Here is a 16,468-nt window from a genome sequence, read left to right as displayed (position 1 = left end):
AGGCTGGTGTGGGAAAGGTTGTGCAGACCCAGAGTACATTCCAGCAGGAGGATTGGCGAGAGGAGGGGATGATCACTAAGAGCAATCAGGGTCAAGTGCAGCCCCCAAACAGGAGACTTCCCAGTTAGGCAATTCAGGGCAGCCACCCCTCAGAGCTGTCCTGCTGATGACACAAACAGGGGCCTCAGGACAAATCAGCCCAGGCCGGATACTGCAACCTTGAACCAAAAGAGGAGGAGAAGGAGGAGACCCAAAGAACAGGTACCCCACATGGAGTGGACTTGAGGCCTTCCCCACCCCAGCACCCAGACATCACAGGTAGAAACTGAGACCACCCACCCAGTAGGTCCCCCCTCGTGTGCTGAAGGCCCTCCATCCACTTCTCTTGACGCTTGACCACTTCTCTCTACAAGTCTGTCTTGGTTCACAAGATACATCACATGTGATCTAGAGTGAGTTGTTTGAGTGTAGAAACACACCCTCTCACCTCATTGTCTCTTCATCACCAACATCATGACAAGCCCATGTTTTCCTCTCATAACACTGTCCACAAGAATTAAAAGGCAGCCCACCAAACACGGATTTGGGAAAGGATATGTGGCCTCAAGGCATATGAAGGAGGCTCCATGTAGAGAAGTAGAGGGACTTGGAATAGAAAAACCCAGGGGCTGAGTTGCCACATGGCTCCTGGTGAATAGGTCCAGAGTGGGAAGCCATAGGTACTAGCAAACCTCTGATGGGCAAAGGATGGCAAAGCCAGTGTTAGCCTTGTAACTGTCACCTGCAATCTTCTTCTTTGTCATGACACCCTATGATACCTCTTACTGAGCAGGACAGAGAGGAAGAAAAGGAAAGGGAAGCCCGAAGGAAGAGCCTGGAGCCCATCGGAGTCTCTTGGAAGTGTTGCAGCCTGGAAAAGAGACTTCCAGAAATGCCAGGCATGGCTTTAGAGCCCCTCCCTGATTCCCGAGAGCCACCTTGAGCCTGCAGAGTGACGGGGCTCAGGCTGCCTCTAGCACAGGGCCTCTCTGTCCACACAGGAGCCAGATGGACAGCGCTGGTGCCCCTGCTGTTTGTAGGGCTTCACCTCCCCAAGGGTTTAAGTCCATTCTGGGGCCCTGTTGTGTGACCTTTGGGGCTATTAGATGCTGAGTTCAACAGCAGCCACCCAGCACTCTTGGCCAAGGAGACAGGGAGACTCATGGCTCAGGCTGTTGGGGGCTGGTGTGCACATCTCATCCCATGGCCCCAAGGATAGGCAAGGGGGACAGCAAGAGGCACCACGGAGGAGACCTCTGCCCCAGTTACAGTGAGGGGCCATCGGTCCCTGGTACAAAATTGAGATGGGTTTCCTCCATCTGCCCACACTTTCATGTCAGAACAGAAGCTCCAGGACCAACTGCTGTTTAGCAAAGGCCTATAGGGAAGAGGAATCCCACCAACCTCATCTGGGCTTTTCCTTCGAGGGCCAAAGCCCGCTGAGGGAGACTGGGAAAGAGAAAGCATCGCCTCTCCGAGCCTGAGAAAAAAAAAAAAGGAAAATGGGGACTTGGGAGGGAAGAGATTACCTCTTGGGCTTTACTGGTAGTCTCCCCACAGGAGGTATTTCGTTTATTCACTCAACAACTATTTCTCAAGTATTCATTATGTGCCAGGCACTGCAGATAGAGCCACCAAAAACAGACGTGGTCCTTGCCCTCACCGAGCTGGCAGTCTAGCGGGGGAGTACGGACAGACGAGCAAAGGGATCATGGCAATGCAGTAAGTGCCTTTGCATTTATTTAGGGAAAATTCAGCTGCCCCAACAGAACAACACCTGGGCTTGAGAACACAGCTTAGAGAAAGGCTCAGACAAGTGCCAGTTCTCTACCTTTACTGGGCTGGCAGGAAATCCAGAGGCAGCTGCCATCCCTCTCTAGCCCTGAGTTCCCCTGTATCCTGGGGGAATCCAGGAAAATAAGGCTTTGGGAGCCCCAAAACGGGCCGCAGTTGGAGGAGTTCACTCTACATTTTCTCCCATGGTTAGAAAATGGTTTTGTCTAGTGAATCGAATATTCTGGCTAATGGCTACTGCGTATCTCATGCATTGCTTACTGATTTTCATGAAGTTAAACGCAACAACATGCACAGGGTGCTAAAGCTAGACTGAACACAACAGACTTTTTTTTCGGTGATTCAGAAAGAACATGAAGTCATTCCAAGGCCTCTAGGTCATTATTATAACCAGTCATGATCATCAGACTGTAGAATGCAGCAAGATCAAGTTATAAAATAGAAAGCTGGTTGTGTCAACGTCGTGTTGGCCATGTGTGCATTGTTTGAGCATAGCTCAAATTGGATCACCATCTTGTTTCTTTGGAAGTGTTTCTTTTAAGTCAGTCTTCTGAGTGGTTGATGGCTGAGTACAGAGGGGTAGACTAGGGCGTCCCTCTTGGGAAAAGCTGTTGAGCAATTTACAGCAGATTTGCAATCTGGGAGGCACACCGTCCGCAGCCATCAGCCTACAGCACCTGGCTTCCCTGGCATTTCTAACCTCCTGGAAGAGATCTGGGCTTCTCCGGACACATGTTCTCCTCTGCACACCACTCCCCCTGCTGCTCCTTGGATCTGCAGGTCACAGTACTGAATAGTGGGCTGGGCATTACCTGGCCTTGATAACCTGGTGTTGGGAGATGTTTCCATCTTGCAGGGAGGGAAGCCACCCCTGGACTTCCTTGTCTAAGAGAAGTCACCACCTGCTTCATTGGACCTGCCCCTGGGAGACACCTTAATGCCAGTCTATGCTGATCATTCAGCTGTGTCAGAGGGAGTTAGCACCTGGTGCATGGCCAGGATCTGTCGACAGTGCCTACAGGTTGAGTCCTCCTGAACTGAGAGTTCATGCTTCTGGCTCAGTGCTCCCCAGGAGCACTTCTTTCCTAAGGCCCAGAAGTCATTATGTATTGTTCCCCCAGCTGACCCAGAGTTCCCTAGATACAGCCACTAAGGTCTGAACTGAACCCACTCAATGTAGTTACATTGACTCTGTATTTCGAGGGGCAACGTGGTCCATGGAAAACAGCAAGGGCTTGAGATCTGAAGTCAGAGAGACCCGGGTTCCAGTACCTGCTGTGCTGTATCCTGGCTGTGTGATCATGAGCAAGTTCCATAAACTGAGTCTCAGTTCCCTCTTCTGCCCACTGAGGATAATAATAGTACCTACCTCACGAGGGATTGACAGGATCATGTGAGAAAAACCCTATAAAACCCAAAAAGTACAGAGCACATTTTTGCTCTTTTTATAATGATTGAGGGTTCATCATGTACCCAGGGCTGTGCTTTTTTTTAAAAATAAACAATTTATTTAGCTATAATTTCTAAGCCATAAAGTTTACCCATTTAAAATTCACAACTCAGTGTTCTTGAGTTATATCTAATATATTCACAGGGTTGTACAATTCTTGCCACAACTTAATTTTAGAACATTTTCACCCCTCCTAAAACAAACTTTGTACCCTTTAGCACTCATTCCCCATTCCCCTCCTAATCACCACCCAGCCCTAACTGACTTTTCTGTCTCTATAGCCTTGCCCATGCTGGACATTTTGTATTAACGGAATCATACGATATATGGTCTTTGTGGCTTCCTTTTTTCACTTAGCATAATGTTTTCAAGGGTCATCCATGTTGTAGCACATATCAGTACTTCATTTCTTTTTATTGACTAATAATATTCCTTTGTATGGATAGACCACATTTTGTTTATCCATTCATCGGTTGGTGGACATTTGGGTTGTTTCCACCTTTTGTCTATTACGAATAATGATGTTATAAACACTGAGGTACAAGTTTTTGTGGAGACATATTTTCCCATTCCTCTTGGGTATGTATCTAGGAGTGGGATTGTTGGTCTATGTTTAATTTTGAGAAACTGCCATACTGCTTTCCAAAGTGACTGCACCATTTTACATTCCCATCAGAAATGTTAGAGGGTTACGATTTCAACATATCCTTGTCAACACTTGTTATCACTCATCTTTTTTATTTTATCTATTGTGGCAGATGTGAAATGGTATCTCATTGTAGTTTTGATTTGCATTTCCCTAATGATTGGTGATACTGAGCATCTTTCCATGTGCTTATTGGCAATTTGTGTATTTTTTTGGTGAAATGTCTATTCAAATCCATTGCCCATTTTTAAACTGGGCTATTTGACCATAAAAGAGGGTTTATTTCTGGACTCTCAGTTCTATTCCATATGACTGATGTGCCTAAGCCTTATGCCAGTACCACAGTTTCGATTACCATTGCTTCATAGTAAGTTTTGAAATCAGGACGTATGAGTCCTCCTACTTTGTTCTCTTTTTTAAGACTGTCTTGGTTATTCTGGGTCTCTTGTGATTCCATGTGAATTTTTGAATTAGCCTGTCAGTTTCTACAAAGTCAGCTGTGTTCTGATGGGACTGTGTTGAATCTATACACCAATTTAGGAAGTACTGCCATCTTAGCAATACTAAGTCTCCCAATCCATGAACATAGAGTGTCCTTCCATTTATTTAAATCTTCTTCAGTTTCTTTCACACATGTTTTGTAGTCTCCAGTATACAAGTCTTGTGCTTCTTTTACTAAATTTACACTTAAGTATTTTATTCTTTTTGATGCTATTGTAAATAGAATTGTTTCCTAATTTTATTATCAGATTGTTTATTGCTAGTGCATAAAACACAATTGATTTTCGTATATTTATCCTCTAACCTTGCTGAGTTTGTTTATTAGTTCTAATAGCTTATTAGTGGCTTCCTTGGGGTTTTCTATATATAAGATCACATCATCTACAAATGGAGATAGTTTTACTTCTTCCTTTCCAATCTGGATGCCTGTATCTCATTTTACTCTCTAATTGTTCTGGCTAGAAATCCAAGTATAGTGTTGAATAGAAGTGAAAATGAAAAGCCTGGACTTTTTCCTGATTTTAGGGGAAAGCTTTCAGTCTTTCACTATCAAGTATGATGTTAGCTTTGGTTTTTCATAGATAACCTTTATAATGTTGAAGTTCTCTTTTATTTCTAACTTGTTGAGTTTTATCATGAAAGGGTGTTGGACTTTGTTAAATGATTCTTCTGTCTGTTGAGATGATCATGTGGTTTTTGTCCTCTATTCTATTAATGTGGTGTACTACATTAATTGATTTGGGGATGTTAAATCAACCTTGCATTCCTGCAATAAATCCCACATAGTGTATAATTCTTGATATATGTTGCTCGATTCAGATTGCTAGTATTTTGTTGAGGAACTTTGTATCGAAATTCATAAGAAATATTATTGGTCTGTAGTTTTCTTATGATGTCTTTATCTGGTTTGGTATCAAGGTAATACTGGCCTCATTAAATGAGATGAGAAGTATCCTTTCCTCTTCTTTTTTTTTTTAAGGGTTTGTGAAGAATTAGTATAAATGCTTCTTTGAACATTTGACAAAATTCGCCATTGAAGCCATCTGGGCCTGGACTGACTGACTGACTGACTGACTTTATTGTTGCGAGGGGGGATTTTATTTTTGGTGGGGGGAGGTAATTAGGTTTATTTACTTATTTATTTTTAGAGGAGGTACCTGGGATTGAACCCAGGACCTCATGCATGCTGAGCATACGCTTTACCAGGTGAGCTATACCTTCCCTCTGTGAGAGGGGATTTTAAATTACTATTTCAATTTAACTTCATGTTATTAGCCTATTCAGATTTTCTATCTTCTTGAGTCATTTTTGGTAATTTGTGTATTTCTAAGAATTTATCCATTTTATCTTATCTAATTTGTTAGCATAAGAGTCTTCAAAATAGTCCCCTTATAATTGACTCCATATCTCTAGAGTCTGTGGTGATGTCCCTTCTTTCATTCCTGATTTTAATCATTTTAATCTTCTCTCTTTTTTGCTTGGTGTGTACAGCTAAAGTTTGTTAGTGTTACTGATCTTTTCAAAGAACTTTTCGTTTCATTGATTTTTTTTCTCTATTTTTCTATCCTCTATACTTTACTATTTCTTTCCTAAATCTGCTTGTTTGGGGTTTAGTTTGCTCTTCTTTTTCAAGTTTTATAAGGTGGAAGGTCAGGTCATTGATGTGAAATCTTTCTTCTTTTTAAATGTAGGTGTTTATAAATTTCCCTCTACACCCTCCATTAGCTAGATCTCATACATTTTAGTATACTGTATCTTCATTTTCATTCACATCAAAGTATTTTCCAATTTCCCTTGCAATTTCATCTTTAACCCATTGGTTACTTAAGAACATTTTATTTAATTTTGACATATATGTGAATTTCCCAAATTTCCTTCTGTTACTGATTTCCGATTTAATTCTGTTGTGCTCAAAAAACATACTTTATATGGTCTAATTCCTTTTAAATTTGTAGAGGTTTACTTTATGACCTAACCTGGAGAATGTTCCAGGTGCACTTAAGAAGAATGTATATACGCTGCTGTCAGGTGACATATTGTATAGATTTCTGTTAGGGTTAGTTGGTTTATGGTGTTGTTCAGGTCCTCTATCTTCTTGTTGATCTTCTACCTAGTTGTTATAACCATTAATGAAAGTAAGGTATTGAAGTCTCCAGCTACTGCAGTTGAATTATGTGTTTCTCCTTTCAATTCAGTCATTTTTTACTTCATGTATTTTGAGGGCTCCATTGTTAAGTGACAGCACCATGCTTTTGTGATGGCTATAAGAACTAGTGAAAAGCAACACTGACACACTGATCCTGTCAATTTGGAGTTTGAAAGGCATTTGGAAGTTTTTTCCCAGTATCTTGACCACCATGATGAACTATAGGGTAATGGTTAAAAACATGGGCTTTGTAGTCCCTCCAACCTGGGCTCAAATCCACTCTGCCATTTACAACTCATGTAACCTTGGGTAAGTCACAGAACTAAGTGGATCGGTTTCTTTCTCTGTAAACTGGGGCTAATGATAGCACCTACCTCATTGGGCTGTTGTGAGGATTAAATGGGATAATGTGTGATGACCTGAGCCTAAGTTAGTGCTTGCTTGCCATCTGTCTGTCTGCTGAAAGCAAAGGCAGTTGGTATTATCTGAGAATATTCTCACAGATAACATGGGAATGGGCCCCCCCCAAGACAGACTAAAAGAAGCCTTTCAGAAAGAAAGCATTTAGGTAGGGAGGGTGTATAGCTCAGTGGTAAAGCACATGTTTAGTATGCACAAGGTCCTGAGTTCAATCCCCAGTACCTCCATTAAAGATTTTTATTAAAAAAGAAGGGGAAAAAAAGGCATTTGCTATGGATAATTCTCAGATGTACACACTTACCATCACTAAAAGCTGTTGATTAGAAGATTTTGCTACATATATGTATAGCAGGCAGGCTGGCCCTATAGGAACACAGAGAAGTAATGTGATTTGAGCAATTGAAAGAATGCTCCCCTCCCCACCCCCACATTTGCAAGTCCCAGCGTATCTCTCATACACTTTACACATTCAGACACCCTGCATTCTACTAGTAGAGCTCTGTTCTTTTAGGGTCCCTCCATCAACAGTCCTCTTTGAAGTGCACGCTCTTGGGATTGTCCTAGCTTGTTTCACACTTTCCCACTAAAGCCTGAGAAACTTGTCAGATTCATTTCCTTCTGCTGGAGGAGATCCAACACAACCCCAGAGCAACAGAGCCCTGGGGGTCGGACAGGCTCGGAAGAGGGTGGGGTTTGGGTCAGGGACAGTTCCAAGGGGGACATAAAACAAATCTCACCTCCTTAAGTATGCTTACAACTGACTCTCAGACCAGGCATAGCCATGGAAGAGTTCACCCCCACCCTACCTCACCCCATGCCTTTTCCCATTTCGGAGGTGACGGGGCTATTAGCAGCCCAGGCCATTCAACTCTACTCACTCTGCTTTCGGGGTTGGCAGAACATAGCTGCCCCTTCCCCTAACCTCTGGCAGCCAGGTAATGCTCTCTCTCGGTACCTGCGACCCAACTGGGCACCAGAGACCCAGGCCTGAGACGCCAAGGGAGCTCAGCCACCGTCCTCAGCACCGGGGCTCATCTGTTGATTCTCTTTCTGGGTTTAGATTACATGCACAGCGCCCACCGCCCTGTCACTGGGGGCCACCTGGGGAAAAAGGAGAGTAGTTATGTGGGCGGCGTGGGCACCAGCCCCAGGAAGTCGAGCCGCTGCACGCCCCCGCCTGCCGACTCTGAGCTTGTCAGCTTTTGCTACCTCCACATGCGGGAACAAAGGAAGGAGCAGGAAAGCCGGACAGATGTCAACGAGAACTTAATATTCTTTGAGGAGACCAGGCCCCGGACCAAGTCTGACCCCACATCCAAAAGCTCTGGCCAAGGTTACGATGTGATTCCCGATGACTTTGATGCAGCTAGCCTAGACCACGAGCCTTGCGCCAGCAGGGCCCGGTCCTACACCTTGGACAATTCTCTTGGGGCTGAAGCCCTGAATTTCTACTGTGACTCTTGCAAAGCCAAACTCCAGGAGCAGCGGGGCCCTCGCAAAAGTGGGAGGCCCGGCTCCTCTCGGGACAATATGGTAGACTTGATGTCCCTCCCACCCCCTGGCAGTGAGGAGGAGGAAGAGGAGGAAGATGAGAGCACTTCGCTGTTGCCTGCCATTGCTGCCCCACCTCCTGGTTTCCGAGACAACAGTTCTGATGAGGATGACCCCAAGCGCCGGGCCGTCCAGAGCCAGGAGCAAGGACGCCACCTGCGTGGGCTTCTGTACGATGAGATTCCAGTGACATTGATTGACAGCGTGCAGACCCGGACAGTCCGAGATCATGCCCAGGAGCTAGATGATGCCCTGGTGTCCACTCTGCAGGCTCTGGAAGCCCTGGCAGCCTCAGAGGATGGACCACATCCCCCACCCCCACAGACTGCAGGTAACCACCCGTTCCTCCTCCCTCTTGCCCCCTCCTTCCTTCTCCTGGCGAGGCAGGGCCAGCAGGTGACATTTCTTCCTACTAAGCAGAGGTGAAAGTCAGCGTAGTGTGTCAGGGCAATGGATGGGCCAGAGGCAAGTCAGATACGGTCGAGGGATCTGCTGCTCAGCCCCCACTCCAGCTCTGGCTCTCACCGTTCCATGTCTTTGGAAATGTCTTGCAGATGGACCCCAGGGATGGGGTCATGACAGCTACAGAGCCATGCCAGAATGGAGGATCAGAGTAAAATTATGAGAGATATAGAAGACAGGCAGAGAACATCCAGCAGGCATATGACTGGAAGAAAAACAAAACAACCAACTAACCATTTAGGGTCCTGGGATCGGGGAAGCCAGGAGCCGTCTCTGCTCAGGGCTGAGCCTTTATCCTGCCTACAAGCGTTGGCTCTCAGTCAGACACACTTGAGTCCTGACTTCTTCACCACTTTCAGTGTCCCCTTTGGCAAGGCACTTAACCCTCTCTGAGCCTCACTTCTATCCTCTTAAATGAATTGGAGATCAATAGTTCTATCACACAGGGTTGTGAAGATTAAATGAGATTGTTCGTGCAAAGCATAGAAACGCTGCCTAGCGCAGAGTAAGGACTCAGTATGTGGTAGGGATTATGATTAATTATTATTTTGAGGGCATACCATACAACATGCTTACTAGTCCCTGTTATAGACCCACATACGTCCCTCTTGTAGACAAACACATGTGTCAGACACGCACCCATAGTCACACATACATCCTTCCTTCCACATATGCCTTCAAACTAAGAAGCCAGTGATACAACAACAGAAAAGAAGTAGGGAGGAATGAGGCGTACGAGAAGGTTCATGTGAGGCGAGGGCAAATGTGGACAGAGAGGGTCAAGAGATTGGGGTCAACGGGAACCTGGCTGACCAGGGAGAGTACCAAGCCCTGCCTTTTCTGTATGTGAGAGCATCCTTGGTGTTGGGCAGCCCCCATGTGTTCGGCCCCCAGGCCTGGTATTTCTCTTTGCTCAGAGTCTGGAGCTCCAAACACTAGCTGCTCCCAGGCGAGAGGCCCATGTGGGTAGCCAGAGAGAGGCCAAGTTCAGCTAAATGGCCTCAGCTGCGGCGACTGTAGGCCAGCCTGGCCAGATGAGGAGGGCCAGAGAGAGAGAGAGCTCTCTTTGCCAGCTCTCTTCAGGACAATTAACAAAAATTTCCTAGCTGTTGAATCTAAAAATAGTGATGATTAGCATGTTGTTTTGCATGTGATTTGCATGTTAATTTGCCATCAAACTGCCCAGATCATCTCTATGCCTCTTTTGTTCCTCTTTCGGATTCCAGTCTTTCATAACCCCCCTCCCAGCTTGCCTCTTTGTCCCCTCTCTTCCCCTCCTCCCCCCATCAGCTTTGCAGTACCCCTAGGCCTGACTGGTTTTCCCCAGCTTGAACTACTGCTGACTAGCCTTGACCCCCATAGACTCTCTACATATGGTTGTAAAGGATTTGACCTGAGTAAGTGCTGCAGGCCCTGTCCCTGTTCCTCCAGGTCTGATTGTGCTGGCCACAATCACCCCCGAATCGTCGCTGGACTCGGGCCATGAAACCAACTCTTCGGAGCTCACGGACATGTCGGAGATGATGTCGGCCATGAAGCAGCACCAGAACACCACTTACTTCCTGGCCCAGCACCTCAATAAGGACAGCCTCCTGGCCCGCAAGGACCTACCCTTCCGGATCCAGAGCTGCGCAGCCCAGGCTGTTCTCACGGCCCCTTACTCTCTCGGGCGCCCGGATCCCAACTCGTCCCTCCAGCCAGCCGTCACAAGCCAGAGTCCTGGCCCCTCTGGCGCTCGGAGGAAGCTGCCCTCTACAGAGGCCCAGCCACAGCGCGAGCGAACATACGCCCTGACAGTGCACCCAGCCCTGTCCCCGCAGCTAAGTGAGCAGAAGAATCTGAGCCTGCTGTCCCCAGTTCCTGAGGATAAAGGGCCTGGCCACACCAGGGCAGGCCTAGAGATGTCACTGAGGGCAGCCACACCGTCCCTCAGTGAAGAACAAGTCTCTGAGCTACGGGAGAGCCTGCCCAAGGAGGTCAGGTTGAGCCCGAAGCTCATCCTGGACCCAAAGGGCAGCGTGACTCCAGCCATCATCTCGGCTGCCCTCCAGCAGGTGGTTCACACTAAGAGTCTACCTGCCCCTGGCGGGGCCTTGGGGAACCCTCCCAGCAGTGGGGAGAGAAGGCTGGAGGCCAGCGTAGGGAGGCCAGAAGTCAGCATGCTGGGCGGCAGTGCCAATAAGAATCTTAAGTTCAAAATGAGCCCTGGTGCTCTGGAGACCTCACGAAATTCCCAGCAGCAGCTGAGCCCAGAGGTCTCATCCAGCTCCAGAGCACCCACAGGCAGCCGAACTGATAGTCTGCACCTCTCCTCCCAAGAGGACAGGCTGCCTGTTCAAAGCATCCCTCCCAAAAGCTATCTCTCGCACACGAGTCGAGAGTCAGTGGACAAGCAAGCAAGCGGGGAGATGGCAGGCAAGGGTGGGCCCGAGGGTGCTAAGCCTTCCCTGCACAAGCCGGGCACCATCTCCGGCCAGGGGGAGAAGGGACAGCTGGAGAGCACACCCCAAAGCAGCAAGCTTGAAGAGACCAGTCTGGTCCCCCGAGCTGGCTACCCCATGATTCTGCAGAGCCCCAGCTGCCAGCCCCGTGGCCCCAGCCCCAGCGGCCAGTCCCGAGGCCACAGCCCCAGCTGCCAGCCTCGTGGCCAGAGCCCACTGAGGCCTCAGGCCACCAGCCGGCAGGTGAGCACCATGCCCTCCAGGAAGGTTGAAACGACCCTGGATGGAGCCCACTTGGCCTCTGAAGGCCCCACCAAGCCCAAATCATCCCGAGGCCCTTTCCGGCTCCGCAATTTATTCTCTGCCACCTTCCCAACCCGCCAGAAGAAGGAGACCGATGAGCGGCAGGCCCAGCTGCAGAAGGTCAAGCAGTATGAGCTAGAGTTCCTCGAGGAACTTCTCAAGCCACCAAGCCAGGGGGAGCTGCCGGGCACTGAGTACCTGCAACCCCCAGCGCCAGGCCGCTGCAGCTGCCAGCTCCGCAGCAGCCCCGTGCAGCAGGGGCCTGGCATGTCCCGAGAGCAGAGGCGCAGCTGCGATTGCAAGCGCATGTGCCGCGGAGGCCGACCTCAGGCCCCCCAGACGCCGGTGCCCAGCCTCCGGGGAAGGGAAAGGGACAGAATCCCCCCTACCCAGAAGCAGCCTGAGACCGGCCCGGGATTGAGCCTCGGCAGCCCCACCAGTGTCCAGCGCATCCGCTCCACCAGCCTGGAATCCCGAGAGTGCCGATCAGACCCTGAGAGCGGCGTTTCGTGCCTGACCACGTGTGCCTCCGGGGGCGAATGTCTAGGGGCTCCCAACTACAGGAAACTGATGCGTCGCTACAGCATCAGTGAGCTGGACCAGGGCGACAGGGCCTCGTTGACCTCGGATGTCTACCCGCACCCACCCCTGGGTATGCTGCCCAGGGAGGCCAAGGAGGTAGAGGCAGGCCTCCCCCTAGGCGTGGGTCCCAAAAGCAAATCGCTGGAGTCCCCGACCCTGGGAGACCCGTCCTACGTCCACGTTGCCCCTGAGACCAAAGGCCCCAGACAGATGGCCGTGTTCTCACTGCCAGAGGAGGTGTACCGCAAGCCCGCAGAGCTGGACGAGGACAGTGAGAGTGGCAAGTGCTGCTCCATCCGCTACTGCTTCTACTACCGCAAGTGCGACATGGCAGATGACGCCAGTGACGGCAAGGATGAGCTCTCCTACTCCATCCCCATGAAGATCCTGCCCGGCATGAAGCTGGACGAGCAGGTGGTGCCCGTTGTGAGCAGGACCCTGCAGGTGCTGGATGCCGCCACCTGCAGCAGCAGTAGCCCTGGGGCCTCCCGCACCCAGGAGATTGACCTGCGGGTGTCTACCTTTGAGGGGAGCCTGGCCAAGATCAATGCCCTGCGGGCCCACGCCTATGGCCTGCCTGATGGCTTCCTGGCTGCCCGGCTGGACACCAACGAGCTGCTGACAGTCCTGCGGCAGTGCGTGGCCAGCCCTGAGGCCCGCGCCCCCAAGCCCTACGTCTCCCAGATCTCCGAGTACAAACTCGAGCTGGCTCTCAAGTTCAAGGAGCTCCGGGCCTCCTGCCGTCGAGTGGCCAATGTGGACAAGAGCCCAACTCACATGCTGGCAGCCATCACGGGCAGCTTCCAGGTGCTGAGCAGCCTCATTGAGACCTTCGTGCGGCTGGTGTTCATCGTGCGCTCCGAGGCCCAGCGCCAAGAGCTGCTGGCCAAGGTGGAAGAGGTGGTGAGGAACTACACCTTCCTGCTGCGCGCAGCTGAGGAGTCCACCGCCCGGAACCTTAACCAGCAGCAGCAGCAGCAGCAGCAGCAGCAGCAGCAACAGCAGGCGGCAGCTGCTGTGGGGGCAGCTGCAGGGCACCCACCAGGCTCCCCGACTTCAGCGACTGTTATGAGCACATTCACCCGCTCCTTAAAAACCCTTATTAAGTAGGGCATCAGCCCAGGCCTGTCCCCCTTCCCCAACCACGGCCCCAGGTTTGAGCTTCGTGGTCTTTGCATCTTGTGGTGAGTGTGTGTTCTGCTGGGCCAGTCAGGGTCCCAAAGCCTTCAGCCTCTGGGGAGTGACAACTCCCTGGATTGAGGCTGTCCCTGAGGGCTCCAGGCAGCTGCCACCCTGAGTATCATCACCCCTTCCCTGGCCTCTGGGCGTCACTGTGAGGGCCAAGGGCCCCCCCCCATCACTACGTCTGCTACAGAGGTATATTTTCTCTCTTCTCTAGGGCTGAGACGTGCCATCAGGCTCACTTCCTGCTCCAGTTTGGGGGTGGGAGCGAGACAGGCCTGAAGCAGGAGGCCTGTGGGCCTTGAGTTCCTCCTGGCATCTGTTCCCCTCCCAGGAGCAGTGGCAGTAGTTGCAGGCCAGGGCGCCAAGCGAGCAGAGGCGGGAGAGAGCACTCAGCAGAGATGTGCCCGCCCACCCTGGGCTCATACTCACTCGGCAGGAGCCACCGCAGAGGGCCCATGCCCAGGTGGTAGGTCTGCAGAAAACAGCCACACAGGGCTGTTTGCAGCCACCCTGACAGGCTGGCAGCCTCAGGCGTGCTCGCCCCCAGGCCCAGTAGCTCCACACCAGCCATCCCATCCCCAAAGTGCCCTGCCCCTCACTGACGGGCAGGGCAGCTCAGTCCACTAGGGAGCAAGCATCTGAGGTCACCCCACAAGTTCTGGGTAAGGTACCTGGTGAACACGTCTGCCCTGGGGAGACCCAGTGCAGGCCTCGGAGCCCGCCTGGCCCAGCCCAGCTCAGCGCAGGGGCTGTTGTTGCTGGTGAGCGGCTCCTCTCAACATCTCTACCAGACAGACTGTCCTTAGGAGTACGACTTAGCTACAGATTGGGGGTGGGGGGTGGGGGGGTGGGGGGAAGGGGGTCGGGGGTGGGGGGTGTTGATGACTATATCTTAAACTTCTGGAAGCTAGCGTGATATGTTAATCCTGAGTATATGCTTTTGGCTGTGTATTGACCCTGTGGATTTGTCTCTCTAAGAAAAGAAGCTGAGCGCCTTACCCGGTGCGGTCCTGCACCTCTCTCTCTCTCTCTCTCTCTCTCTCTCTCTCTCTCCTCCCCCACCCCCTGGAGTCTTCTGGAAGGGAATTCACACTGTTTAGCATCCTCCTTGACACACATCTGCTGCCGTCACCGCCCCCCACCCTACAACCTTCCTGGGAGTGAAGACACGGAGTCCCTACTAATCGTCCCATTGTAGGGAACAAAGAAAGCCAATGCTTCTTCTGTATAGATTGCTTGTCGTCCACCTCTCCATACCTCCCTGTTTCCCACATGCTCATGCCCTGTGTCTGCCTCTCTTTCATCATTCCGTGAGAGGCCCGTGTGAAACCTCCCATTCTTATGTGAGTTTTATAAAGATATACACTGTGCTTAAGCCACCCCACCCCATCCATCCTTGGAACCCCCAAGTGCAAAAAAGATCCCCCTGAGTGGCAATTCCTCCCGGCAAGGATTGGGGGAGCTTCTTCTGCAGAAGCCAGCCCACACCCCCCCCCAGTCCCACAGGACCAAGTTGTTTAATGGACCAGAGATGCAGCCAGTGGGGAACCTTTGTGCCCGAGACCACTGGCAGCCCGCCCGCGTGCTGACGTGGTCTTCCTCTTCTCCCAGCTTCCTGATCCTGCCCCTTCCCCACTCAGACCCCGCCTGTGTCATTCATTCCACCGCCATCCTTCACCTCTCCCTCAGCCTCATGGAGAGGACACATTTTCTATTGTCTGTATATAGTATATATACTACATAAAATATATAAATTCTATATATATACTAATTTATGTCTTGTTTTTCCGACAAGAATGATTAAATCTATTCATCTTACTATCCCAATAAGTCTTCATGGTGCCACTTTGTGGGTGTTCTTGTGTCCTTGAATGTTTGGTTGCCAGCGGCCCTTTGCGTGCTCCCCCTGGGCCTCTGTGCCCATCTACCTGGGCCCTGGTGGTTGAGGGAAACTGAGGACCCTGCTCTTCCCACCTCCCCTTTTCCCCTCTTAGAAGTCTCCTGTTGGCCACGGAGTTGGATACTATCTACTCCTTTCTCTTGACCCTGGGGCCTTTGGCTCACCTGCACCATGGCTGTGACCTCAGAGCTGGGGGCTGGGGGTGGTATGGGGTGGTATGGGGTGGGGCAAAACACAATGTGCTCTGTGTCTAGTGCCCCAGACTGTCTGGGAGTTAGGAGATAAGGATTTAGTTCAGCTTTCAAGTTGTGGCTGGGAAATGGGGCCTCTCCCTCTGAAACATGCCCGGTCACCTCAGAACATAGCCTGCCTGCCTTGTGGCTTAGGCTGCCCAGTCCCTTATGGTGTCCTCTGGCAATTTCTTGAGGGGAGGAGGACGTTTCCATAAAATAGAAGCAGCAGGACCCTAAGCAGGGCTGACTTCTCTGGCTTTTCAGAGAGTTACCTAGTGGTGAGCAATGATTCTGTTTCTCCTGTTCTGTTTCCTTCCAGTAATCACAGATCCCCACTAGCCTATGAGATGCCTTTGTGCCAACTAGAAAAAGTTCTCCCTGCTACACCCACCCACCATGATGAATTAGAAAAAAACAAAAAAACCCAGTCCTCTGGATGATGCTAGCCCTGTGTGCACGTGGCTTGGTAATTTCAGCCCCACTTGCTTCGTTGGCCTGAGGCACTAATGACACAGCCATGTACAGTAGCCCTGATGAGTCACTTCCTCCCAAAGCTTGGGCACAGATGCTTTTTCTCATGTTTGCAAAGGCTGTGGCTAAAGCGGTTTGGAAGCCAAGTACAGAGGAGGAGCCAGAGACAGCATAGTTGGGCTGGGTGGCTCTGCATGCCGGAGGCCACCAGGGGTGACAGGCCTAGCCCTGGTGGCAGAGTTCTTTGGGGAGCTGCCCATCAGGGATACTGTCCCACAACATCAGGGTTAGGACTCTGAAAGTCAGTGCCAGTGTGAAGTGAGGCCTGCCACCACTCAAAATGA

The 16,468-nt window shown here is 50.4% G+C and overlaps 1 protein-coding gene across 16 annotated transcripts in view; it reads left to right on the top strand.

Annotated features, from left to right (window-relative positions):
• FRMPD3 (FERM and PDZ domain containing 3) overlaps positions 1 to 14,346 on the top strand; it is a 121,958-nt gene extending 107,612 nt beyond the window's left edge. For 15 of the 16 annotated variants that reach the window (XM_032474864.1, XM_032474867.1, XM_032474862.1 and 12 more), the window contains 2 exons: positions 8,057 to 8,878; positions 10,441 to 14,346. In XM_032474864.1, coding sequence (XP_032330755.1) covers positions 8,057 to 8,878; positions 10,441 to 13,445 — 3,827 coding nt within the window. In that variant the 3' untranslated portion in view covers positions 13,446 to 14,346. The remainder of the gene's footprint in view (positions 1 to 8,056; positions 8,879 to 10,440) is intronic. The other variant, XM_032474878.1, reaches the window with a different exon arrangement.
• Positions 14,347 to 16,468: the final 2,122 nt, after the last annotated feature.

The sequence above is a fragment of the Camelus ferus genome, chromosome X, assembly GCF_009834535.1.
Source record: "Camelus ferus isolate YT-003-E chromosome X, BCGSAC_Cfer_1.0, whole genome shotgun sequence".
Lineage (NCBI taxonomy): Eukaryota > Metazoa > Chordata > Mammalia > Artiodactyla > Camelidae > Camelus > Camelus ferus.
Note: the sequence above shows the minus strand (reverse complement) of the source record. Positions and strands in the feature narration are given on the sequence as shown.